Source organism: Talpa occidentalis, unplaced genomic scaffold (assembly GCF_014898055.3).
Source record: "Talpa occidentalis isolate TD23 unplaced genomic scaffold, MPIMG_talOcc4v2.1 talOcc4.5, whole genome shotgun sequence".
Classification (NCBI taxonomy): domain Eukaryota; kingdom Metazoa; phylum Chordata; class Mammalia; order Eulipotyphla; family Talpidae; genus Talpa; species Talpa occidentalis.
The window spans coordinates 42,521,495-42,549,467 of record NW_023604861.1 but is presented as its reverse complement, the minus strand read 5'-3'; the positions used below and the strand labels follow the sequence as shown (position 1 = coordinate 42,549,467).

The 27,973-nt window shown below is 43.5% G+C and overlaps 1 protein-coding gene, 2 non-coding genes and 1 pseudogene across 3 annotated transcripts; all 4 read left to right on the top strand.

Annotated features, from left to right (window-relative positions):
- The first annotated feature begins 4 nt into the window (after nt 1-4).
- On the top strand, nt 5-2,601 carry TPT1 (tumor protein, translationally-controlled 1). Its single transcript, XM_037526998.2, has 5 exons — nt 5-155; nt 428-501; nt 986-1,176; nt 1,541-1,646; nt 2,440-2,601. Exons 1-5 carry the CDS (start codon nt 128-130, stop codon nt 2,584-2,586), a joined length of 546 nt encoding a protein of 181 aa, XP_037382895.2. The 5' UTR covers nt 5-127; the 3' UTR covers nt 2,587-2,601.
- A 969-nt stretch (nt 2,602-3,570) lies between these two features.
- Nucleotides 3,571-3,700, top strand: LOC119260021 (small nucleolar RNA SNORA31). The gene has a single exon (XR_005128661.1). It is a non-coding gene; the product is annotated as a small nucleolar RNA SNORA31 (small nucleolar RNA).
- Nucleotides 3,701-4,756: 1,056 nt separating this feature from the next.
- On the top strand, nt 4,757-4,891 carry LOC119260023 (small nucleolar RNA SNORA31). The gene has a single exon (XR_005128663.1). It is a non-coding gene; the product is annotated as a small nucleolar RNA SNORA31 (small nucleolar RNA).
- A 10,187-nt stretch (nt 4,892-15,078) lies between these two features.
- LOC119259805 (centrin-2-like) lies at nt 15,079-15,586 on the top strand (annotated as a pseudogene).
- The last annotated feature ends 12,387 nt before the right edge of the window (nt 15,587-27,973 follow it).

Here is a 27,973-nt window from a genome sequence, read left to right as displayed (position 1 = left end):
CGGCTGAGTCGGCCTTTTCCGCCCGCTCCCCCCTCCCCCCGAGCGCCGCTCCGGCTGCACCAGGCTCGCTCCGAGCTCCGGGCTCCTGCTAAGCTAGCGCCGCCGTCGTCTCCCTCGAGCCGCCATCATGATTATCTACCGGGACCTCATCACCCGTGAGTCGCGATTGCACTAGCCCTACTGCCCCGCGCAGAGGACGGGGGTGCTGGGGTGGGGGGAGCGGGGAGACAGGCTGCCGGGGTCGTGGGCCCTCGGGACCCCGGCGGCCTTGCGGGGAGCGAGGAGGGGTCGGGGACAGGGGCACGCGCCGGAGTCTCGAGCCCCTTGGGGAGGGGCTGGGGTCGCATGCGGCCACCCGGCGCGGGAAATGGCGCCGGCCTCGGGCCTCCGGGCGCTCGGTGACGGGCGGGTCTGTGTCCCCGAGCAGATGATGAGATGTTCTCCGACATCTACAAAATCCGGGAGATCGCGGACGGGCTGTGCCTGGAGGTGGAGGGGAAGGTGAGTCGAGCGGACCGCCGCGCGGGGGAGGCGAGACCCGGCAAGCTCGAGTTTCCGCCGCTCCCCCGCCGGAGGTTGTGCAATCTTCTCCGCTGCCTCCTGGCGGAGGAGACGCTCTTTCCGGGCTTGGGTTTTTCTAGAAAAGTGGAGGCGGAGCTGAGCCTGGAAATAGGTCCGTCGCGTCGGCCCATCCTCCTCTGGGACGGGCTGTCGCGGGCTTCGGTGCCTCAAGCCCTATCAACGTCCCTGTCAACCCGTAACAACCTAAGTTACCGCAAAACTTGCCCCTCTAGTTAATGACCCCCACCCCCTTTTCGTTTGTCAACAAAGAATGGTAAAGAGAATGTTAGGGGGGCCATATGTTTTAAAAAAGAATCAAGAATGTTTGATGGGAGGGTGATAGATGGTTTGGAAGATTTTTTGGATGCCTGTATGGTGAGGTCAACGACATCTTTTGCAACTAAACTATTTATTCTTAATGCAGATGGTCAGTAGGACAGAGGGTAACATTGATGACTCGCTCATTGGTGGAAATGCCTCCGCTGACGGCCCCGAGGGCGAAGGTACCGAAAGCACAGTAATCACTGGTGTTGATATTGTCATGAACCATCACTTGCAGGAAACCAGCTTCACAAAAGAAGCCTACAAGAAGTACATCAAAGATTATATGAAATCGTAAGTGACACTGGCATACCCAGGCCATGCCTAGAATCCTGTATGTAGGCTTTTGTGTTAACTTTGAGGTTCTTGAGCCATACTTAAGAAAAAGCTCTATATGTTCATTCTGCTCACTAGGGTGGTGTGGTGGTTTTCCTGTAAATTGATGTGAAAAATTGGAGCATGCAACCTGGTTTTAACTTTAGTATGTTGGAAATAAGTTAATATGAAATTCAGAAGTGTCAGTAGTCATGAGATAGCCATCCCATGAACTTGTTGTTTTGCCCAGTGGCAGCTTTTTTGTAAGGTTTTCTTATTCTGCTTAAATGACACAATTTTGTTCTGAATTCAATGCTTTAACCTATATTAAAATATGTTTTAGAATTAAAGGCAAACTTGAAGAACAGAGGCCAGAAAGAGTAAAACCTTTTATGACAGGAGCTGCAGAACAAATCAAGCACATCCTCGCTAATTTTAAAAACTACCAGGTAAATACCTTCGATATTTGGATCAAAAGGATAGTACAACTTTTAGTATATGTGCTGCCGAAGCGAGCACAAGGATAGTACAACTTTTAAATGCTAGAGCAAAAAAAGTTAATGAATGTTTGTAGTTGTGTTTTTCCTGGACGTTTGAGAAGTTTAAATATTTTATACATTCAGCTCCACTAGTTCAGGCTGTAGAAAATAACAAGCTTTTCTCTATTTCCGAGTATGTTTCCAGATCTCATCTAGGATTCCAGAATCTCATCCTTAATGGCTTGTTAATTTAAATGACTGGTCTTCTCACCTTCTTTCTCATTATACTTGTTGCTCTCAAGGGTAGAACAGAGCTGTTCTATTTTTGAAGAAATTCAATGTGTCTCCCACTCATTACCTCTAAATTAAAAAAAAAAACAAAACCAAAAATGCTGTCATCACCTAGAGCTCTTAGTTTTCCAGTTTTTACACATTATCTTCTCCATAGGATGGGCTTTTATCAGCAGCCTCATATCTACTTTGTTTGACTGTAAAGAGGCATGTACTCTTTGGAATCTATAAGGTTCAGAGAATAAGTTTCAAAACTTAAAATGCTGGAGTTGCTCTGTATTGTTGTTTTTGATGACAATGGTTGTGAACTGATGTTTGAGCATTTCTCTCTTAGCAGAATTTTTAATTGCTGAATTTCTGATTCAGTAGTGGTTTGAATCATTCTTACACATTTATTATGTGGTTTAGTAGTTTTGATATGATATTTATACATAATTAATATTCTAATTCTGGGTATTGTTTGCTTCCTAAGTTCTTTATTGGTGAAAACATGAATCCAGATGGTATGGTTGCTCTGCTGGACTACCGTGAGGATGGTGTGACACCATATATGATTTTCTTTAAGGATGGTTTAGAAATGGAAAAATGCGTAAGTATAAGGAAGTGGGGTAGTATATAGATACCTTAGTTGTAATTCTTGTTTTGTCCCACTGGTGTGGTTTGAGTGAATATTGCATCAGTCTTTTTCCTCCCCTTTTATAGTATTCCTTTGTAAAATGTTGGCCCAGGTCTTGTTTTTCCTTGGGGATGTCTAAAGAAGGTTGAATTTCACAATGTAAAAGATTTTAATGGCACAGGAAGAGTTAGAATCATTGACAGAAAACTAGTTATAAGTGGCATTTTTTTTTTTGAAGATTTATTTATTTATACAAGAACCGGGGTACAGGCCAGATTCGCGGGAGTGAGGATTCACCAGAGACAGAACAGGGAACAGAACAGGCAGACTGGCGAAATGCACTGCTGAGGGGAGAAGCGGGCGTGACGGGAGAGGTCTGCCGCACCATGTAGGACCCTCGCCGGCCGCCCGGGTTCAAACTGGTGCTGCAGAGGCTGCAGACAGCTTCACAGCACTGCGCTCAACCGCCTGCCCCACCAGGGGAGGCCCTATAAGTGGCATTTTATAAAGGATGTCTTCAGTGCTGATAGCATGATCAAATAATATCCTATATTGACCTTACCCCATAGTTGGCCTCTTAAAATCAACAGCCCTTTCACATTTTGCCACACATACTTTTTGGATGAGCATCGTAATCTTAATGTTACTGGCTTTTAGTAAATAGTTTAGAGTTAACTGGTAAATTGATGCACAAATTTCATCAGTGAAACTGAATTCTAGGCAAAGAACTGCTGGAGGCAATACAGAAGTAAAGGCTGAACTTTACTTACTAGCTTGTTATCCTAGCTTTCAGAAGTCTCCATATAAATTAGGAACAATGTAAACACTGAGATAGTGAGCAGAAGCACCTCAGGATCATGCAGATCAGCTGCCAGAAGAATTACTCAGTATCTGAAGATTTTGTTGAACAAAGTGTGAGTGGGACTTTATACAGAATGAACCTTTTTCTGGAAAATGGGCTGGCTCTGATTTGGTTTAAGGGTGTTTCTGCATCCACTGATAGACCATGAACAATTTGCTGTTGTTCTTTTGGTTTGCACTAGGATGCAAAAGAAAAAAATCCCTGCGCTTTCTGTCTGTCTTTGTGGCGGCCCAGATTGAATGAGGGAATACACGTGTAGCTTAGAAATGTTAAGTATTTGCCTATTTGAAAAGTGTTAATACAATCTTCCTTGTTTTTACAGTAACAAATTTGGCAATTACTTGGAACTATCACCTGTCATCATAACTGGCTGCTGCTTTTCATTGACACAACACCAGGACAGACAAATGGGACTGATGTCATCTTGAGCTCTTCATTTATTTTGACCTTGATTTATTTGGAGTGGAGGCATTGTTTTTAAGAAAAACATGTCTTGTAGGTTGTCTAAAAATAAAATGCATTTAAACTCATTTGAGAGAAGGCCTCTTAGTTTCCTACTAGTTAAATCCATTTGGTACTAAGTGTTCCTGGAGAAGCTAGAGCCTGGTTGTAGACCACTACTAGAAAGCAATAAGACTGTCTTCAGATAACTTCTACAGACTACTGGGACTGGAATATAAAAAACAAGGATCTAAAGTCTTAATTCTGAGTTGAAGTAAAGGGAAAGACTATGCTCATAACAGTGCCAACATTTGAAGTGGATTTCTTAAACATTTCATCACCTACAAATGGAAGTAGTTAACTCTGGAAGAGATTACCTAAAGAATAAAAAGACACTAAAGCAGTTGGAAGCAAAGTATTGTCTGAGCTTATTTATCATAAATCAAGTAGAACTAAGTTCTAGAGAAATCTGGACATATGGAATGCTTATGCTAAAACTCTCTGGAAAGAGTTAACAAACTGGCCTGTTCTGCCACCTGATTTTGTATAACTTTAAGGTGGTGTTTACATATTACATGGTTGGGGAAATCAAGTTTATGGGATAATGAAAAATGTGAAATTTAAATTTGTGTCCAGTTTTATTGAACACTGCTATGCTAACTTACTGATTGACTAGCTCTGACACTGCAAAAGCAGAGATGTGAAAGACGTAAGGGCCTGCACCTCCTAAAATAATTGGTCCTTTGCAGGAAAGATGCTGGCTGACCTGCACTAGAAGATGAAATTAGATGAATGGGGGTAGTTGATGGCAGGAAAAAGTTACTGTTGTGTTACTATATCTGAGAAGGCTTTGTGTATCAGAATGAGAAAATGCATCTATTTGACAGACCTGGAGCAGTTACTGTCTGCTGCCAAGGTTCCCATTTTGAGATGCAAGAAAAAAGTGTCCTCGCGCTTTCTGTCTGTCTCATTTTGGCAGCCAAGATTGAATGGGGGAGTACAAGCAAAAAACAAGGAATTTTTGCAAATCAACCATGTAACACGTTAACCTGTTTTGCTCCAAAGAATCCAGTATTTGAGTTTACAACAGGTGTTAGAAAACTATATCCCCATGCCCTTGCCTTCTGTTTGATTGCATTTTAAGTTAAAACTAAGCAAGGCAGGGCTGCGTTCCATCAAGTTCTGTGACGTGACTTCAGTGACTTGGCAATCTGCAGTGTCATAGTGCTTCAGTCAATGTAGTGCAGAACCAGGCTAATCAGGTTGGTAGTGCCCCCTGGTGACTGGAAGAAGTAAACCCAAATACTGGGAACAGTCATGCTGACAGCAATTTTGAGTTTATGATTTGACATTAAGGTACAGAAAAAGTGCTAGTGATCTAGGAGGACACTTGTTTTTTGTGAGAAACACCAGCTGAAATAATAGGGAGAGTTTCTAGACATTGGACAATGAGGTGAAAGATGACCGGATTGTGGAAGAGACCTTAAGAGGTAACATTTAAGCTGAAATGTGGTTTACTGAGCCAGCCATGAGAAATCCTGTGAGAAAAGGAATGGCAACGCAAAAGCTTTTTGGTAGGAAGTGAAAAGTCCTGAAAACGATGCTAATTTTGGACTATTCAGGTTATTCCCAGTTAAGATTCAGGTTAAGACATTGTGGTGAATAGCACACATCAGGAGGCCTATGCAATTTTGGCCTCAGGTTTGGTACAGGCATGTGTCTGCGCTAGTCCCTAGATTTTGTTACATGTATTAGGAACAAATGAACGACCTGTAGTGCTACCTAGGAAGACTGCAGTGGGTTTGAATAGGAACCTGAAGGCAAGGTATGCTGTGTGCACTGTCAGGCAGAGCCTTCCAGGGAAAGTGCAATCTGAAGTAGTGTGCTTGACATGTTCTGGGTACAAGGTAGCCAGTGTGTCCTAGACCCATGATGCCAAGGGAAAAGTGAATGCCAGAAAGTACCCCAGGCTGTAGGAAAGCCACAGGAGAGCTTTGAGCAGAAAGGTGACATGGTCTGACCACAGGATTTTAGCTTACTGGGTAATGGTAAAAGCTATTTTTAGGTGAAATGATAGTCCAGGTTGGTAGTTAAACCGGTTGGAAATTAAAGACAACAGGTTTTGCTGATGTAGGATGTGTGTTGAACAAGCATTTGCTCCCAAGCACCCCAACACTGAATTGGCTGGGAGAGGATGCGAAACCAAGAGTTTGGTTTTGGACACGTTAAATTGGTGAGATTACTATTTTTTTTAAGAGGACAGGTTGGTTTTTCTTTTTGTGTAGAACTGGGGTGTAGGCCAAAGGTGTGGGGGATGAGAGGCTTCACCAGAGACAGTGGGGAGCAACAGGTGGATTTACTGAAATACGCTGCTAAGGGGAACAGTGGGTGAGAGAAGAGGTCTGCTACGTCATATGTGAGTTAGCTCCCTGGCCAAGGATTGAACTTGGGCCTTTGGTAATAGCGCCAAGATGACCCCCTAGGCCACCAGGGAGGCCCCCAAAAGGACAGGTTTATTAGGAAAAGGATAAAGAAAAAGAGGCACCTACATAGATAAAGGCAGGCAGTCTAGGAATTAGAGCTGAGATTTCTGTTCTTGATGCAAATGAATTGGCTACGTGTTTTTGATTGTTGGAGAAAGTGGAAAAGACAGCTGGAGAAATTCTAGGAAGCAATACATGAGGTGAAACATCGCATAGGGTGCTTGCCCCTCCCACAGATTGGTCATCATGAGTCAAAAGTGAGTAAGAGGGGAGTGGCCTCACGTTTAAGTGGATCAAGTGTTTTCGGAAGGAAACAGGCTTACTGTTGTAGGTTAGTCAGGATGAGGACTTAAGGAAAAGACTAAAAATGGTAAACGACAACTGAGGAGTAGGGAAGAGAGTCTCATTAAAGTGGGCACAGGTCTGCAAGTTCACAGGCAGTAAGTTGCCCATGAAATAAGATACAAGCACGTTTTTATTACATGGGCATCTGCTTCACTGGTGCACGAGTGACTCATGTTTGAATCATTAGATATTTTTAAGACATTTTTCTTAAAACCCAGTTAAATCACTAATGTCGCATTGATGCAAATCCCATCATCTGAACGGTAGGGTTAATCAGCAGTTGTAAACTAAACTGGTAATTGACAACTGGTGAAATCACTGGAAGAGCAGCAAAAACAACCAACTTTGAAAAACCCAGATAACAAAGCATCTTAAAATTCTGAGCATCAGTGCCTGATCATGGAGCTGAGCCTCCCTGGCAGGCTGCCAGAATACTCAGTAAAATGGAACTAAAACCAGGAGGACTTGAATTAATAATAGATGCCACATCTTCACATTAATAGGTTGCTACACAACTCTTAATTCTATGGTAAAAGGACAACTAAGAGCCCCCTGGAGGGCAATAAACATTCTGCAAGATAGCTCCAGCTTTGTGGTGACTGACATGTTTCCAGAGATGGCCCATAAGAGCTGAGGGCCTGACTTGGTTTTGCGTGGATTTATAATCCTCTACAGACCATACTTGAAATCACTGGGTTGATAAGATTTTCTTTTTGATGTTGCATAAAAGTGTCAACTGTTCTGAATACTTAGTTCCTTTGGTGACATTTAGGGTTTCATTCTGGAGCCCTGGACTAAAGCATTTAACATACAGCTGCAGAAAAGGTGCTGTACATATGCCATTGAATTCAGGTTAGCTGCTATGACAGTATTATCAAGAAGCTAGATTCTTGGAGTTTGCAGTTAAGTCACAATACTGAGTTTTCCGCTTATCCCACTGGGTTTCTCCAAGCCCACCCCTTAGTGCAGCAATGGGACATCTGACCACCAAATCTGCCTGCAGTCCATAGGAGATTGCTCACTATTGTAGGCACATCTAACTACTGGAACATCCCAGTTTATTTTTTGAAAGCCTGTAGATGAGGGTTTGTGCTTTTTAAATAGTTTTTTTTTTAAGATTTATTTTTTATTTATTTATACAAGCACTGGGTACAGTGAGAAGTGCAGGAGGGTGAGAGAATTCACCAGAATCAGAGCGGGGAACAGAACAGGCAGACTGACGAAGAAATACACTGCTGAGGGGAGCAGTGAGCGGCAGGAGAGGTCTGCGGGCCATGTGGGACACTTGCCTGGCGGCCAGGGATTGAACCAGCAATGCAGAGGCTGCGGGTAGCTTCGCAACCCAGCGCTCAACCGCCGCGCCACCAGGGAGGCCCTAAATAGGTTTCAAATAACAGTCTGGAGATTGTCTTGACGATTCCTCCATATACTGGACCATGAGAACCTTTAGGTATGATTATAGCAGTCCATACAATTCAGTAAGAAAAGTCCATTCTGAGCCTACAGGAAGATTTTTTCCAAACTAATTACTTAAAATCACATCTTTCCTCAGTTGCTGGCTCCACCCCCGCCCCCCTAGACAGACAGTTACCATCTCCATTTGTTTATATGTAATAGTGCCCTTTTCTGACCTCAGGGTAGGCAGGGGGGAGCATGGAGGACAGAGAAGACTTGCATGTATGAGCCACATTTTACAGATGGAAAATTATTCAGACATCAGGTGGCTCTGAGAGAGGACATAGGATTGGCGGGCCCGGCGTCTGGGGCACAATACTTTTAATACAGTACTATAGAGCTATTGATCTTCAGTTTCTGACATTAGACACCAGGAGTCTAGTTATGTATCTATTGGTGAGTCTACTTCATGGGTAAAGACAGTTAAGTCCTAGTTTGTTAAATGCAGCCTGCATGTGGCCTCATCTAGAGCACAGGGCTATAATGATTTTTCCAGCCAGTACATAATCATTTCCTAAGCAGCTGGTAGGAATTTGGCAGAGAAAGTTGATATTTTATGGACATCTATTCAAAACAGCTACACTGTACATGTGATTTCCTAGCACATTAGTTTGGAAGTCTTCAAGAGCTGCCAATTTGTCATATAGATCAAATGCCCAAACATATTCAACCTGGGGGAGGCGGAGGGGAAACTGGCAAGTGAAAGGAGGGGAATCGCTACACATAAAATTTTTTTTTTAAGATTTATCTATTTATTCATACAAGAACTGGGATACAGGCCAGATGTGCGGGAGCGGGGGGAGGGGGGAGAGGATTCACCAGAGAGAGTGGGGAACAGAACAGGCAGACTGAAATACACTGCTGAGGGGAGCAGCGGGCAAGATAGGAGAGGTCTGCTGTGCCATGTGGGTAGCTCCCTGGCTGGCCGGGGATCGAACTTGTGCTGCAGAGGCTGTGGCAAGCTTCATAGTGCTGTGCTTAACCCCTCGCCCCACCAGGGAGGCCCTGAGAAGTAGATGTCTGTTGTCTACCTCACTGACATAGGATGTATATCAACAGATAGCAAGTATAACACTGAGAGATAAGTAAACTTGGTGTGATAAGCGCTGTTTGTCTCCACCACTTTCCTAAGCCTCTACCACTGTTAACGAGGGGACTGCAAATTGTTGAGTTTCATCACACGGAACATGAGCTAGGTGTCAGTACCCTTGGTGGTGGCCATAATGTCAGTAGGACAGTAAATACCAACTGCTGGCTTCTATTAAAAGCAAAAGTGAGTAAGCTTTTGAAAATTGGTTAAATAATGTGCAACCTGTTCTCTCACAGACAAAGGAGGAGGAGGACTGGGTGTGAGTGAGAACAGCAGAGATTTTAGCATCCCATGGAAACTTGTTTTTCTAAGGCAGTTACTAAACCCTATGGTTCATAAGATGTGGGTCTGTGAAACCGCCAACTGCTGCTTAGCTACTTCCACTATCTAGTGAGCACTTTGCTGAATTTGTTCTTCTAATCCCTTAGGCTGCCTGTATCTGATATCACTTTCTGTCCCCCACCCTGCATCACCTACACATATTCACATGGTCTTACTCTATCAACATGAAACTCACCATTCCCCTCAGTTCCTGTTTTGCTGTGTATGCAGGGCTAAGCCTCATGGGCGTGCAACCTGAAGCTGCCCCTCACTCAGGCTGCATGCTTAGTTTAATGCTCTGCTTTCACTGTCTTGGGATTCATAATAAGAGCCACTATACCTTTAATTTTGCACTGGAGCCCAGCAGATGGCTGGCTCCCTCTGGCTCCCATTGGAGCCAGTCCCAGATGTAAGCTTGGGTGCCTGTGAGAGGTGTATCTTCTGCAAGAGGCTGGTGGTAACTGGAAGCAGGTGGGGAAAGAGTAAATGGTCAAGAGGCACAGAGGTGAGTTGTTGGGCAGTAAATTTTGTTCTGTTATGCAGATAATAGGCAGTTAATGTATAATTGAGTTCACTCATATCCTAAAGCGCAAATGTAAGCTTTGAATATATGGATTTTTAATAGAGGCATGTTTTATTTGTTTGTTTGTTTGTTTGTTTATACATGCACTGGGTATAGTCAGAAGCGCGGGAGGGTGAGAGAATTCACCAGAGCCAGAGCGGGGAGCAGAGCAGGCAGAAGGGCCGAAGTACACTGCTGAGGGGAGCAGCGGGCGGCAGGAGAGGTCTGCGCGCCATGTGGGACCCTCCTCCGGTGGCCGGGGAGCAGCCGGGGATCGAACCGGCACCGCAGAGGCTGCGGGCAGCTTCGCCACCCAGCGCTCAACCGCTGCACCACCGGGGAGGCCCTGAATATATGGATTTTGACGTTTTGCTCTAACCAAGGGAGAAAATGCTTTACCATGCTACAGATGTTACAAAAGGAATAGGAGCGCTTGAATACACTCTACCAGACTTTGCTATCCCAGACTTTTCCCCTCTAAGTTGTGGTAAAGGCATAAGATCCAGATAAACCCCATTTGGTGAAATGACTGTCTCAATAGGATTATTAAGAAATACCCAGATTGCCAATTGGGCACTGTGCAAGTAATCTTTTCACTTTATTGCTAGGTACAGAAGTTGGGAAGGTACAAATAGAAAGCTAGTATTTAAAGGAAACAACACAATTTCCTTGAATATAATGCACATAATGAAATTCTGTACAAAGTCCCTCCTTCCTGGGCCACTTGCCTACCTGTCCAAGTCTACACCCCTCTTCCCATCCACTCAACTGCCAGATGAACTAGCAGCGGGGCTGACTCTACATAAGTCCTCCTGGAAAGCTCTTCCCTTTTGCCAGCCCTTCAAGACTGTGCCATTCATTTTTATCATGGAAAAGCTGGTTGACCAATTCCTCCAACCATCCCACCCGCCCTCAGACTGGAGTGTGGGTGACCCCTCTCCTGCTTTACTGAAATAAGCAAATTCTTTGTTTTTGTGTCACTACCTTTCCTGAAAGGAAGGATGAGGTTTTGTCACTCTTCCCTTTTTTTGTCATTGGCGTTCACTATGGATTTACTGATGGAGTAAATGAGCTTTGCTTTCATCAGTCCTTGAGAGGCTTTGGACACATTTCTTCCTATTTTGAGTTGCCCCTTTTCTTTTCAAATACAGTCACTAAATTTGGACAATTTGGTGGATAATCAGCAAGAATGTCTGGGTTTGAAGAGAGCAGTATCTAAGCCATCAATTCTGGTACCCCTCATGGAGGAAAAGTTAAGGTACCTTCTCTCAAACTAATGCAAAATGCTTCTTTCAACCTTAACTGTAAAATTATTTTTCAAAGCACTTAATATCTATAAATGCTTAGCATTCCCTAGTGACTATAAAGTTAATTATGCTTTTCACATTTCCTCTTATATGGTAGAATTTTATTCTAGGTCCTAAAGTTGTGTCCAATGTGTTACTCCTCAGTGGGACATATGGCATATTATTGAATATGGAGGAGTATGAAACTCGTGTTTTATCTATGGCCATCCTGACGAATTACCTGGTATGATTTTTAAAGATAAAAATGGAATTTTTTTGTGTTCCACATTACTGAGAGTAGTTTCCACGTTTTCAGAAACTGCAGAGAGATTTTTACTGCTTCAAACGTAACAAGTTAGCCTGCCATCGTTTCATGTCTGTTTTATGACAAGACATAAAGCCCTCTGGGTCAGAGAGCTAGTTGATGACTTAGCAAAACCAGCAGCCAGAGCAGCATCTTGCACTGGTGCCCACCCCCAACCCGTTCTGGGTAACACATTGAGGGCCAGACGCAGGGAGGTGCACCACTGGGAAAGAACCCTGAAATTAGGAGGCCAACATCTGCCAGTCCTCTCCATAGGGACATCCCTCATTTACTGGGAATATAAACGAATTGCCTCTGGGGAAAGAAAAGAAGGAAGACATCTCTAGTCTATTACCCTGAGATGTCTCTGAGGAGTACATCTCCAAATCTCTTCAAAGGGATATCCTATCCTTAGATGTTTGTTATGTAAATATTTCCTTTGCTCAGCAGGCCCAGATCATGGTGGAACATGGGAAATTAATGAAATATTTGTATCCCAGTGCTACAAATCAACAAGAAAAAGACCAGCGATGCTTTTAAGAACATGCAAAGGGTATAGAGATCACAGAAAAGGAATTATAAACATGTGAGAACATACTCTGCCTCATTCAAAATACAGGAATCGAAATTACACTCCTACCATTTCTGAACTCCTACCATTTCAAATTGACAAAGAGAAAGCATTTTTTTGTCCCTCTGCTGTGGAAGGTGCAGGGAAACAAGCTCTCCAGACATGGTGGGTGGAAGTGGGCAGGTGACCTGGGAATGTATACATATATGATCACTGCAGATGATCAACTGATATGTATTCAAAGTTACACATGGGCCTCCCTGGTGGCGCAGGGGTTAAAGTCTCAGCACTATCAAGCTATCACCAGCCACTGTGGCATGAGTCCAATCCCAGGCCGGGGAGCTGACCCACATGGCACAGCAGACCTCTCCTGTCTTCCCTGATGCCCGCCTCAGCAATGCATTTCAGTCAATCCGCTTGTTCAGTTCCCCACTCTGTCTTTGGTGAATCCTCTCAACCCCACACCTCTATCCTACACCCCAGTTCTCCTATGTATGCATAAATAAAAATAAATTTTAAAAAAAGTTACTCTTTAAGTGTTGCTTGGGATAGCAAAAGCTCTGAGTTAACTGTCCATCAGTGGAGGGCCGTCTGAATGAATTATACATTGGTCTGTTCAGACTGCTATAACAAAATACAAGGACTGGTGTCTGAAACAACAGATAATCATTTGCCAGTTCTCGAAGCTGGAAATCCAAGATCAAGGAGTCAGCATGATTGGATTCTGGTGAGAGTCAACTTCTGGCTCATAGACGGTAGAAGGAGCAAGAGAACTATCTGGTGTCTCTTCTTACTGAGGCACTAATCACCTCCTTAAGCCCCCACCTAACACTCACATTGAGAGTTAGGATTTCAACATCTGAGTCGGGGGAAGAACAATCAGCCCACAAAAGGTACTGCATAGATTGAAATATTCTGTTTATGAAAATAGTGTGCTGTCATAGAACAAAGAACTCCAAGAATTGCTATGAGATAATCACCAAAATATATTTTTATATGAAAAAGCAGAATAGTGTACTTTGTTTTAAAAGAAGAATTTACTTGCCAGTATAAGATCTCTGCAGGGGAAACTGAAGATACTCCAGAAAGGGGATTTTTTTTTCCACTGGGTACCTTCTGCAATTTTCGAACCATGTGAATCCTTTCTCATCTTAGGTTTTATTTCTTTTATTTGAAATAGGTTAATTAAGTATTCATTAAATGAATCCAATGTTTAAACCTGAGCCTCAAGCACACCCAACTGAATTAGAACGCGGAAGTCACAGTAACGGGAATGATGGGCAGAAATAACTTCAATAGATAACTGAGTGGGAACTGCAGTTCCCATTTGCTAAAACAAACGATCAAGTACCAGAGTGGAAAAGAGTCTTAAATGTCATGAGTGCTCCCTCCATTGCCCAGGGCACTCAACTAACAGCCCTCTGGCCACGGTGCCCTGCAGGTCTTCCACTTCTCCAGGTGTACCTCAGCTTCATTTCCCATATGCTGTGTTAATGCAATCATGTTTTCATGTGGCTGAAATGTTTGGTTCTATCACACAGGGAACATATACTGAGTGTTCTTCAACCTAAGCTAAAACTCCTAAGTCTAGCTTTATGATTGCTGCTGCTGCTGCTGCTGCAAGCCAGGTATGCCCCACATAAATGCTGGTGCAGTTGGGTTTTGGGAACTTACATTGGGATAGCTTTTTCTCACTTTGTACAGCATTTGATTTGTGCTGTGAATTTTCTACATTGATTCTTTTTTCTCTTCTGGAATTCCATTTTGGATTTGCCAACACAAATGAAAGATGGCACCGCTGCATCAATGTGGCAAGCTTCTAAAAAATTTATTATTTCAATTTCTGGAAAAGAGTGTGTGGAATGAGTACAGTACAGTGGTAACGCTGCAAATCTGGATTCTAATTAGAGGTCCACTGTTTACTCAGTGTGAGAACTATAGCACTTTAACTTCTCCAAGCCTCAGTCTCTTCACCTAGAGAACGAATACTAGCTCAAGTAAATGGAGGCTATCATAGGAGTCTATTTACCATGAGAAATTCTTAGAATACAGGTCTCTCTCTACTATTAATCAGGTGCAAAATACAGGATGCCTGCTCATCTCCTCTGACTTGTGTGTGATCCTGAAAAAATGTTTCAAGAAAATGGCCAGCTCATTTCTGTTATCTACTCCTGGCTGCTGTCCTGAAGCCCCATTCTCACCCAGACACTCCTTGCCATCACACACTTCCCGGTTGGACAGGTGCCTGGCAACATGCATCCGTGCAGTGAACCTGGGGTAGGAAGGCACGAGTCCTGGCTCTGGTGCTGGCCGAGACCCCAGGGCCATGGGGCCCTCATGCAAAGCGATGACCCTAAACTGGAAGACCTCTGGCTTAATGCGTAGGTCCTTTCTATTTTTCCTAAATTTATTTATTATTTTTTAAAGATTTATTTTTTATTTATACAATAGCTGTGGGGGGTGAGAGAATTCACCAGAGACAGAGTGGGGGGCAGAACAGGCAGACAGACCAAAAGCACTGCTGAGGGGAGCAGCGGGAGAGCCAGGAGAGGTCTGCCGTGCCATGTGGGTATCTCCTTGGCAGGCCGGGGATCAAACCCATGCTGTAGAGACTGCATACAGCTTCACAGATGTGCTGTGTTCAACCTGCTGTGCCACCGCAGAGGCCCTTTTCTAAATCTATACTTACTGAGCCTTTAAAGGTTTTGGTTCTTTATTGAAACTCACAAGTAGTTAAATGCCACTTAAAAATAGGTGAGAGTGGAGTCAGTGGTGATGGCCCCTAACTCTGAGAAGGAAAACATGGCATCAGCTGGCCAGTGAAAAAGGATGAGTCCTAAGCATGAGCTTACTGAAGGGTAGAAACAGGAGATCAGGGAAGCTTTTGATCTCTTTGATGCTGATGGAATTGGAACCATAGGTGTTAAGGGACTTAAGATGACAATGAGGACACTGGGCTTTAAACCCAAAAAAGAAATCAAGAAAATAAGTGAAATTGATGAGGAAGGGACAGGAAAAATTAATTTCAGTGACTTTTTGACTGTGATGACTCAGAAAATGTCTGAGAAAGAAACCAAAGAAGAAATCCTGAAGGCTTTCAAACTCTTCACTGATGATGCAACTGAGAAGATATTGTTCAAAAATTTGAAATGCACGGCCAAAGAGCTAGGCAAAAACCTCACTGATGAGAAGTTGCAGGAAATAGCTAATGAAGCCGACAAGAGATGGAGAAGTCACTGAGCAAGAGTGCCCGTGTATTGTGAGAAAGACCAGCCGTTATTAAGATCAGTCTTTCCTACTGCAAGCACACTTAACTAGAGGTATAGCCTGCTGTTTCATGAGCCTGGTTTGGGAGGACACAAACTACTCCCCTCCCTCCCCGCCCCCCCCCCAACACTTTAGCAACAACCTTGATCTATTTTAGACTTTTGAAAATTTTCTTTGATGGTACAGTTCTTTGTAAAACCATCTGCTGATTCCGATAATCCCTAAAAACAGAATGAGAGCACATTAGAGTAGAAGAGAGGTCTAAAAGCTTCCAGCCACCTGCCGTTTTGTCTTGTGTTGCTTGTCACAACTTTTGACTTTTGTCATGCATCTCACTTTGATGCACCACAGAATGACTTCTTAGACAAGCGCATGTTGTACCCATGTTGCCACAAGCAGGGGACATCTCTTCGATGGTTCCAGTCTTCACTGTACCCGAGTGCAGCTTCCTTTTTAATAAAATCCAGTGAACTGTCCCACTTGCATTGAATGTATATATGCTTTGTCTTAAAAATAAAGTTTTTCTTATTTTGAAAAAAAAAAAAAAAATGGGGCCTCCCTGGTGGCACAGGGGTTAAAGACAGTGCTATCAAGGGCCTCCCTGGTGGTGCAGCGGTTGAGTGCTGGGTTGTGAAGCTGCCCACAGCCTCTGCAGCGCCGGTTCGATCCCTGGCTGCTCCCCCCACACTGGAGGAGGGTCCCACATGGTGCGCAGACCTCTCCTGCCACCGGCTGCTCCCCTCAGCAGTGTACTTCGGTCCTTCTGCCTGCTCTGCTCCCCGCTCTGGCTCTGGTGAATTCTCTCACCCTCCCGCGCTTTTGACTGTACCCAGTGCTTGTATAAGTAAATAAATAAATAAATCTAAAAAAAAAAAAAAGACAGTGCTATCAAGCTATTGGCTGCCACTGCAGCACAAGTTCGATCCCCAGCCAGCCAGGGGGCAACCACATGGCGCAGCAGACCTCTCCTGACTCACATGCTGCTCCCCTCAGCAGTGTATTTCAGTAGATCCACCTGTTCTGCTCCCCACTCTGTCTCTGGTGAATCCTCTCATCCTCCGCACCTCTGGCTTACACCCAGGTTCTAGTATGCATAAATAAATAAATCTTTTTAAAAATTGGGTGAGCCTAACACCTTCCTGTATCATGGGAATCATCTCTGCGTGTTCATATTCCTTTTGTTTCCAACACACAACATTGAAAATGCAGAGTTGATCTCAGTCTTTGAGAGCTGGTGCCTTTTCTTTTTGTCTTCTGGAACAAGGGCTTGAGGTGGATGAAAGGCCTTGGGTCTGGAGATGCCACAGCCGCTCCCCTTTCCTGGAAGAGGTGGGACTGAGAGTTCGAGACCTTTAATCATATGCTGGTTCTCTGGGCAACTGGCCAGTGTCCTCAGTTGTTTTCCAAAACTCATTAACTTAACAAAAGGTACTTTATCACTTTCATTCCAGGAAATTTCAGGGGTTTTAAGAGCTCTGTGCCAGAAACAGGAATGATACCAAATATATAAAATTCTTATTATAAATCACATCACAAAATGTAAATTTCCTCTTAAAACTTGAGCACTCCAGGAACCTCCTAGACCCACTTTTAATTTACTTGGAGAGCTGCCTGGCAGAGGCCACTGCCCTCCTGCTCCTATCTGGACTGGTGCCACACCTGCCGCCCTGGAGTCATGTGCAAGCGTCTCTCCCCCAAGCCTGTGATTCCCTTCACTACGCGCCTACCCTTGTGTTTCCAGTTTCTATCTTGGTGAAGCAGCTCTAACAGCTTACAGGGAGTGAAACTGTGGTGGTCTTTTCCGTTCCTGCTTACCTCACAAGAACAGCAGGGCAGCATTCAAGAGTGAGACAATGGAACAAAAATACCCCCACTCATTTTAAAGAGGAAGAAACAGATTTTTCGTAAATTGACAAGTTGTGCTTCAAAGCGCAGGTCACTGTGTGTGAGGTGACTTCTCATTGCCTAGTCCAAAAAAACAGCCAAAGAGAATGAAACTAAGATTCCCAACTCATGGTTATGTTATGGGGCAGCCCCGATATAAAACGGGTTGCCTGACTGTGGGGTCCTCACCCGCGCACTTAAAAGGGACTTATTAATCCTTAACTGCAGGCACACACAAAAGCTTAATAATAGGCTTATTTACAAGGGAAGGGGAAATGAGGACATGTACAACTCAGAGAGAAAAGAGGGAGATAAAGTCTTAAATGCGTCCAACCCGTTCCACGGACATGGAATCCCAAATGGCACTCTGAGAGCTGGCGGTGAGCTAAGCGCAGTGAAGCCAAGAAGGGAGAGGCCCTCAAGGCCCACGTGTCTGGTTTTATACCAAACCTGGCTGCCCAACTCCACCCTCAGCTCCCAGCCACCTTCCCTTTGGTGGTGATGGGATTTGTCTTTCCAAATGTCTTGATGGCTTTGGTCTGGAGTGGGGGTGAAGTCTACAAAGCCTGCATGGAATCAGCTCAGGACAGTCTTACCCCCTAACAGTTAGACGGACAACTCCAGAAGCCAGAGGCACTTGGTTATGCTGTAGTTCTGGACCCAAATTCCAGTTACACCGGGATTCAGCAGGAGACAAACCCTCAGAATCTACCAACTTGCATTTTTGGCATCTTGGTTCTCAACTCCACTCCCCAAACCAATATAAGCCCTTCCTCTATGTAAACAGCGAGGCAAATGTGAGTCTTTTTTCTCCAGCCCCCTTACTTAATGTGCAATACACTTTCTCAGCTCCAAACACCGACCTTCATTACATTGGTTTTGATTGGGTGTTGGGCACATGACCCTGATTTTGTAAGTTTCAGTTATAGGAAGTTGAAATTTTTCTTCTTTGCCTGTATAAAATATTCTCCTCCTCTTAAGCTTGATTGAAAATCTGGCTGAGTATGGACTAGGAATCATTATCTAAGTCTGGATTAGGAATCATTATCTGTCAAATTATCCATATTTTCCAAAAACCCAATGTTGTCCAGCCTCTAGTGTTCTAATTGTGAGTTCTTGGTATGTGACTTGCTTTTTTCCTCTCTGGAAACTTTTAGGATCTTCTCATTGTTCCTAATTTACTGAGATGTCCTAAAGCTATTCCTCGTCATGTGTTCTTTAAAATTTCCTGTGAGACACATAGTTGGTTATTTCATCTTTGAAGCATGTTTTTCAATTCTTGTAAATTTTCTTCAAATACATATATATGAAGATGTTTTCCTTCCCTTTTTTTTTTTTTAAGATTTATTTATTTATTTATACAAGCACTGGGCACAGTCAGAAGCGTGGGAAGGTGAGAGAATTCACCAGAGCCAGAGCGGGGAGCAGAACAGGCAGAAGGACCGAAGTACACTGCTGAGGGGAGCAGCGGGCGGCAGGAGAGGTCTGCGTGCCATGTGGGACCCTCCTCCGGTGGCCGGGGAGCAGCCAGGGATCGAACCGGCGCTGCAGAGGCTGCAGGCAGCTTCGCAACCCAGCGCTCAACTGCTGCGCCACCAGGGAGGCCCTTTCCTTCCCTTTTCTTAGTTTTTGTTTTGTGCATTTCCTTTAAGTTACATGTTGGGACCCCTGGATATGCCTCTAGAGGATGAACTTCATTGTAATCTGGATGTCACAAAGCTCTGTGTCCCCAAGAAGGCCAGGAGTGGTGTCATGGGTTTAAGGCATGACTATAGCACATGTCAGCACCTAAGTTTCTATTTCATGACTTGAATGTAAAGACGCCACCTTGTTAGCAGCACGTGGCTGCACATTGAGGGTCTGCAGTGAACACAGGCCAGAGCAGTGGAAAAAGCTTGGGGAGCTTTTGTAGTTCGAGAAAAGATCTTATATTTCTTCCATCTTTCATATCAACAGACTGTAATATAGTTTTTTAAGATTTGTTTTTATTTATTTATGCATACAAGAACTGGGGTGTAGGCCAGAGGTGCGGGGTAGTAGTGGTGAGAAGATTCACTTGAGACAGAGTGGGGAGTAGAACAGGCAGATCTATTGAAATACACTGGTGAGGGGAGCAGCGGGCAAGACAGGAGAGGTTTGCTGCGCCATGTGGGTAGCTCTCTGGCTGGCGATCAGATTCATGCTTCAGTGGCTGGCGATAGCTTGATAGTGCTGAGACTCAACTCTTGTGTCACCAGGGAGGCCCCAACTATAATATATCTTTTTTTTTCAAAGATTGATTTATTTATGCATACAAGATCTGGGGTACAGGCCAGAGGTGTAAGGGGTAAGAGGATTCACCAGAGACAGAGTGGGGAGCAGAACAGGCAGATTGACTGAAATACACTACTGAGAGGAGCAGCAGGCAAGTCAGGAGAGGTCTATTGTACCCTGTAGGTAGCTCCCTGGCTGGGGATCGAACTCATGCTGCAATGACTGCAGATAGCTTCATAGGTTGTGTTTTTAACCCCATGAGCCACCAGGGAGGCCCCCGACTGTAACATATCTTTGCATCATAATTTATTTCACTGAACATGGCTCTAATTCTCAAAAGTTTCCTTGGCAGATGCCAGTGGCTAATGATTCCAGACATGGTGAACTGGGAGACCTGAGTTATATCTTTATCAGTCCTCAAGAAGATATTCTGCTCTATGTTAAAATAATTGCTTTTGTTTTTGCTGATTGTCTTTTTGCCTTGAGAGTAAGCCTGCATTTCTGTTTCTGTGTGTTCTGCACTGTGGGAGTGGACTTTGTATTGCTGTGCAAGGCGTTGAGGCCCGGAGGCTATATGCCGTTACGTAAAGGCACACTTTTAGGCACAAAGCCTAAATCCTGTCACTCACCCCATGTGGGAGTCATTACCAGTGACATTTCCCCACAGTGCCTGGTAATGTTTCTTTTCCTTTCTTAGATTTCTTTAAAATATTTCCTTTATGTATAAATAACTTCTTTAAATATCTGAAAGCAGCTAAACCTTCCAGGTTATAGTTTGAGGTTGCTGTAAGATGAAGCAAGTCTCAAGCTGCCCCCCCCCTTATTAGTTCTTCATTTATTTAGTAGCAGCCAAGACTTTAATCTGAATCAAGTACAGGAGGTTCTGGAAGCGCTGTGGGAGTCTGAAACCAATAGTGCTTTCATTAAATTGCCCCTTTTAATCCTGCTTACCCTGGTTGCTCACATTCCTTCCACATTTCCACAACTTGGGCAAAACACAAGTTTCTTAACAGTCAACTTTGAATTAGTTTGTTCTCTTCCCCACTCTCCCCCCCCCCCAAAAAAAAAATCTAACCTAAACTATCATGAACTCAAGGCTAAAAAGGTAAATTGGTCTCAGATCCCAAAGTTAGGGGAAAAACTTAAGTAAACTTTTCTCTTTGAAGCTCTGTATTTACGGAAAGCAAGACCTGGATCTTATCTGACACAGCCTAAGCCAGTGTAAGCAAATGGTCTTGAGCTGAGCTCCAAGGTCAGCTGGAGAATGAGAACAGAGAGGAAGGAGAGGTTGCCCAGAGGCAGGGGCATGCCAACAAAAATTCAATACTCGTTATTTGGAAAAAAAACCTCCCAAACATTCTCATGCAAGAATTGCCCTATGACTCGCTAGCCAATGAACCTTGGCCACATCCATATTTCTTTGCCCCAATCTGCTTTTTAGCCAATAAAATTTGAGTCTTGTTCTTAACCCTGGTCCCCCAAACTTATATAATCTCATTTTCTTTCTTAATCAGAGAGGTAGATTTGAGTTTCTCTCCTACCTTCTTGCCAACCAATTCACAAATAAAGTTGATTTTTCAAAAGCCCAGTATCATTATTTGATCTACGCACTTTGGGTTGAAGACCTCACTGCTCCAGAACAATCAGAGAAAATCTTGCCTTGCATTGTTCTCACTCTAGGCCAGTGTTACCCAGATATTCTGTTACCAAGAACTCAAGATCTTGCCAAAGACATGCTACTCAGGGTTTGAAAAAAGAAGGAACTTTAAAGTGAAGCTGGTTTAGCAAGAGTTAGGAACCCCAAGACTTGGATCTATCTACCCAAATACCTGTGAGGAGGAGCTCATATTACATTTTGGGAAGCAAGGCTTGACAGAACAACAGAGTTGAATTCCACTGGTTGCACAGTGGGCTAGGGAACAGGAACTTGGGTTTGGCAGATCACTGGGCAGAATAGACTGGGGGCAGAGGAATGCAGGGCTTGCTGAAGAAGGTGCGCTGAGGGCTCTGATTTGTATTTGGGCTGGTGGTCAGGTTTTTCTGATGTTTGGACAAAGGGCTGGCCCTGGGTTGTTAGGTTTTCTTTTTTTGTAGAAGCAGTTCTGCTCATCAAGACCAGGCTAGTCTGAATATTGTAGCAAAGGTGTCATACATTACCTGATTTAACTATCCAGGCTGGAAAACAGAAAGTGGTTAGATTTGGTTCACTACTAAGCTATGGACAGTGGGATTGCATCCTTAGTTTTGAGATGGGTTTCTGCTTTTGGGCGGGGGGGGGGGGCGCAGGGTGTTTTCACCTGTGGCAAAGGGACGATTTTTTAAAATTTCCAATCTGTTGCAGACTGTAAAGTTTTATAAAATATAATATGAATTTCTGGAAAAGTGAAATAAGAAGAAAAATGCAATAAATATGAATTCCTGGAAAAGTGAAAGAAAAAGAAAAGGAACTCCCATGGGTGTCCTCTACTCTCAGTATTCTATTGACTTCTGACACCCTGGTCACCAAATATGTGTAGATTTTTCTCACTCACCAAGCAATTCTCTGACACCAGGTTGGTATCCCACATTTCCACTCCATTCTGACACAATCTACCAGAGATACATCAGTGCCCAAGGTTAAGGGCTCACAAGGCAGCCCCCTCTCTCCCTTCCTCATACCAGACACCAATCTCAAATGTAGGTTTTGACCTGTGTTTCTGACCTACTGACTATCACTCAGAGGCTCCCATGATGCATGCTCTCCACCCCCTCACAGATGCAGTTAATTAATTTGCTAGAGCAGCTCAGAGAACTCAGAGAAACATTTAGTTACTAGGTTACCTGTTTGTTATAAAAGGATATAACTCTGGAAGAGCCAGATGGTGGAGATACACAGAGTAAGGTATGTGAGAAGTGGCACAGCGCTTCCTGGCCCTCTCCAGGCAGGCAACCCTGTCAGCATGCAGATGTATTCGCCAATCTGGAAGCTCAAAGAGGCTTCATTATACAGCCAGGATTGATTAACTCATCGGTCAATGATACTGAACTCAATCTCTAGATCCTCTCTCCACCCAAGGTTCCCTTGGCAGCCAGACCCTACCCAGGGTGTATGTGTGTGTGTGGTTTTCTAAAGTTACCTCATTAACATAAATTAAGGTGATGAAAAGAATATATTTACGAATATAAAAAACATACACCTTGGGCCTTCCTGGTGGCGCAGCAGGTTGAGCGCCACGCTGTGAAGCTGTCCACAGCCTCTGCGGCACTGGTTCGATTCCTGGCTGGCCAGGGAGAGACCCACATGGCTCGGCAGACCTCTCCTGTCTCGCCTGCTGCTCCCCTGAGCAGTGTATTTCATCAGTCTGCCTGTTCTGTTTCCCGCTCTGTCTCTGGTGAATCCTCTCACCCTCCCGCGCCTCTGACCTGTACTCCAGTTCTTGTATAAATAAAAATAAATCTTAAAAAAAAAAAAAACACCAAAAAACACACACCTTTATCTTCTGGAGCTATTTCAGGAGTTGGGAACAAAAAATGCCCCTGGAGTTCTTAACACTTAGGAAATTACAAAGATTTAGGGAGAGAGGTAAGAGAAACTATAGATGAAGACCAAATACATATTTCTTCTTATAAATCACAAATGGACAGAAAAAAAATTACAAAAACATACAAAATACCTTTCCAAACTTTTGTCTACTAGATACTTAGATTATTAGATTTTTTATATATATAACAAATTGCCTTAAAAGTTTCTGAGCCTTAATCTCAATTTCTGCTTGAGACTGAGAACCATATGTTGAGTTAACTATGCTTGAAGTTAGCCCTGAACTTTACCAAGTTTTTGTGGAACTTATTTTGAGTCAAAGAGACATGACCTTTAGAAGGAATTATGCTCAGTGAAATAAGCCAAAAGAAAAAGAAAAAATATTGCATGGTTTCACTTATAGCAGGCATATAGGGGAGCCAAATAAGACATCAGTGTAAAAAAATAATAACAGCACAAAGCACAACAAAGCAAAACCAGACAATTATAAATCAGAGACATCCTGCAGGGGAGGGAGAGAGGGAGGAGCAAAGGGGACTGTAGTGATGGTGCATTGGTGCATAGGGAAGGAAACTCTATGGGGACTACACCTGAGGGGGGTGGAGGGAAGCAAATATTGTTTAAAACAGAACAATGATGTAAAAAATAAAAAAATAATTTATTAAAATAAAAAAAGAGAGAGAAAAAAGAGAGAGAGAGAAAGAAAGAGAGAGAAAGAGAGAGAGAGAGAGAGAGAGAGAGAGAGAGAGAGAGACATGACTTTGTTTCTAAGCTGTGATGTTGAGACTTCTGGTGAAAATGAAACAGACTGACTTACCGATTCACTGACTGAAAAAACAAGAGATCATCTGCTGATGGTGACAGTAGACCCCACACTGCAACCTTTTGTCTGAAGACTTTTGCCCACCAACCAGGGACAGAAATATTGACTGGGAAGGGCCTCCTTGGTGGCGCAAGGAGTTAAGACACAACCTATGAAACTATCCTCAGCCACTGCAACACGAGTTGGATCCCCCACCAGGGAGCCAACCCACATGGCGCAGCAGACCTCTCCCAACTCATCCACTGCTTCCCTCAGCAGTATATTTCGTCAGTCTGCCTGTTTTGTTCCCTGCTCTGTTTCTGGTGAATCCTCTCACCACCACCCCCACACACCTCTGGCCTGTACCCCAGTTCTTGTATGCATAAATAAATAAATCTTTAAAAAAAAAATTGACTGACGGGCCTCCCCTGGTGGCACAGCAGTTGAGCACTGGGCTGCGAAGCTGCCCACAGCCTCTGCAGCGCTGGTTCGATCCTCAGCCGCTGGCAAGGGTTCCACATGGTGTGCAGACCTCTCTTGTCGTGCCCGCTGCTCCCCTCAGCAGTGTATTTCATCAGTCTGCTTGTTCTGTTCCCCGCTCTGGCTCTGGTGAATTCTCTCATCCTCCCGCGCTTCTGACTATACCCAGTGCTTGTATAAATAAATAAATAAATCTTTAAAAAAAAATTGACTGGGAACCAATTCTGGATTAGGGTCCAATCTGAAAGTGTAGCCACAAATGACCTCAAACCATCTCTCTGCTTGACTGTTTAAAACTATGTCCTGACCCTGATAGAACACACCTTGGCACGGCCCCTAGGATGTGGATATGAGTCATGGTTCCTGTTCTAAAACAAGCGTCTTCCCTTATTATATTACAGCACTGAAGTGGCTATAGCCATTTTAAAAATACAACTAAAGGGAAGTGGAGTAGGAGATACATTTCGTTTATGTAGTCAAATTATTCACATGGTTTGTGGTTATTTACACATAAAATACAGTTACTGTCAGTGATGCTGGCATAGGAGTGACCTCCAAAATTATGGTACCACCAACTGTGACAATTCACCTAGAATTTTGACATGTGACTTAAAGATAAGCAGCGGTTGGTCTCCCTGGTGGCACAGGGGTTAAAATCTCAGCACTATCAAGCTACCCCAAACCACTGTGGCAGTTTGATCCCTGGCCAGGGAGCTACCCACATGGCACAGCAGACCTCTCCTGTCTTGCCCACTGCTCCCCTCAGCAGAGTATTTCAGTAGATCCACCTATTCTGCTCCCCACTCTCTCTCTGGTGAATCCTCTCACCCTCCTGCACATCTGGTCTACATCCCCATTCTTGTATGCATAAATATATAAAAATAAAAAATCCCCCCCAAAAAAGAAGAGGTAATATCATGTGACCAACACCTTATGTAAGTGGTAGAAGAGAAATGAGTTGTAAAATGTCTGCTGTCAGAAGCTAGTCTACAGAAAAGTCATCTACCACTTAGAAGAATCAATCTCTATATAAAGTTATATTACAAAGTCATTTAGCATAAATAGTAGGGTGAAGGGTCAGCATTGCCAGAACTTTTGATTTTTCTTTTTTTCTTTTTTTTGAAGAGTTTATTTATTTATGCATACAAGAACTGGGGTACAGGTCAGAGGTATGGAGGGTGAGAAAATTCACCAGAGACAGAGTGGGGATCAGAACAGGTAGATCCACTGAAATACACTGCTGAGGGGAGCAGCGAGCGAGTCAGGAGAGGTCTGTTGCGCCATGTGGGTAGCTCCCTGGCCCACCCAGGATCAAACTCATGCTGCAGAGGCTGTGGACAGCTTCACAGTGCTGTGCTTAACCTCTTGTGCCACCAGGGAGGCCCAGAACTTTTGATTTTTTAAAGAGAAATTGGATAGCCCACATATTTTCATAGGAAGAGGGTGTCAAAGAGCTTACAATAAAAATACAAGGAAAAATAGAGCTGAGATAGGCAATTAGTGATACTATTTTTATGAATATATATCAGCTGCTAAGATTTTGAATATTTTTGTGATTTTTCTTCATTTTAAATCATGGGCCTTCATCCTTTTTTGCTATGGGTCTCTGGTAGTCTAGGGAAGCCTCTGAGCTTCTCCTTGAAATGTTTTTAAATGTATAAAACAAAGTACAATATGATTACAAAAGACATTACAAATATAGTTATCATAATATTTTTTTTAAATTATGACTTAGTAATAGCTTCATTAAATAAGCTCCAGGGGCAGGCCAAATAAATACTGAAAGATGAAAGCAAAGATGAGTTATGTGCAGGGTATTCTGGGCCCTCCACACAACTGTACCGCCATATGCGACACCTCCCAGTATCAATGTCATAGGTATTACTCTTACTACTGTGATATGTTGCTTACCTCCATAATTCAAGAAAATGCTAACTTTTGGTTGCGGTTAATCAAAATGAACTATTTTATTTTTGGACCCTAGTGCACACCTGAATTTTACCCATGGAAGTTGGGAAGGGTATCTGTGGACCCCAGGTTGAGAGAGCCTGTCAATATTCACTTTCCTACCTAACTGTAGTCATTGTTTTATGTTTATTTTCTTAAATTGTGTCTCTCCATATATATCAGCTTTAGGCCCTACACAGCCTGGACCTACCTTCAAAACACATCCAGGTAATGACCACTGCTCCATAGCCAACGTGCGGGCCAAGCCACCATTATTGTCATCAATTTAATCAAAACTATCCAGAGTCCACTAACTGTGTCCTGTCTATTCTATTGTTCATTTAGCAGAGTGAGCCTTTAAAAACCTACTCACCATGCCACTCCTCTATTCACACCCTTCAACAGCTTCCCAGCAAATTGAGAGCAGAATCCTAAGGTCTTACTCTGTCCTGGGATGGGAGTGGGGTCCATGTGATATGAGCCCTCCTTTGTGATTTCAGCTCCAGCACCGTCTATCTCACTAAGCACCAGGTTGCCCTCAAACATCCCCCCTCACCCCCAGCTTTCTGCTTGCCTTGGCCCTCCATTTGCACATAGATCATGCTCTCATTTCCTAAGGTCTTAGCTCTCTTATCAGAGAGGCCTTTCCTCACCAACCATCTGAAATAGCAATCCCTTTCCTTCTCTATCCTGCTTGATAGAGCATTACCTCCTGATATGTTAAATACAGGTTTCCTTTGCTATCCAAAAGCAGAACTAATTTTGTGAAACTTTTCATAAACTGAAATAGTATATAAAAAAAAAGGAGCAATCACCATTAATTCATGTGGAAGAAGTTTTGAGTGTGCCCAGAACCAAAAAAAATAACCTACCAAATAACACATAAAACTGAAAATGACACTAACATATGGGAAAAGCCAGAATAATATGATCAATAAATGTATGTACAGTGCAGTTTCACTTACCAGAGCTGGAAGACAGATTGCACCCTGGAGGGCTGAGAGGGGGTGATGAGGGGGTATTCGGCTGAGTCCACAGAGGTTGTGGTAGTAGAGGTACAGGAGATTGGGGTGTGGGAAGGAGAGGATGAGGGTCGTCTGTGAACTCATCTTTGTTTGAATTCATCCGAGCAGGCAGATCACTAATCTCTACACTTTTTTTTTTTAAGGTTTTTTTTTTTTTTTTTTTTTTTTTTTTTTGGCGGGGGGCGGGCAGCAAAAGGATACTGACCTACATAAGGAACATTCAGAAATTCTGCTTCAACTTCAGCTTTAGATCTTCCAATATCTGTAGGCCTAAATAAAAGCTGCCTATTTAGCTTGGAAACTGCTCCAGTGTCCATTTCTATAACATAAATCTGTCTAAAAGTAGTCAATGCCAGATTTTTCAGGGGCTCACACCCTAAGTTGCCAGTTTCAAGGACTAAATTCTTATATGCATCTAACAAACACTGGGGCGATTCGTGTTGGGCTGGAAATCAGGATACAGGAAGGATTGAGAAAGCCCAAGGAATTTCC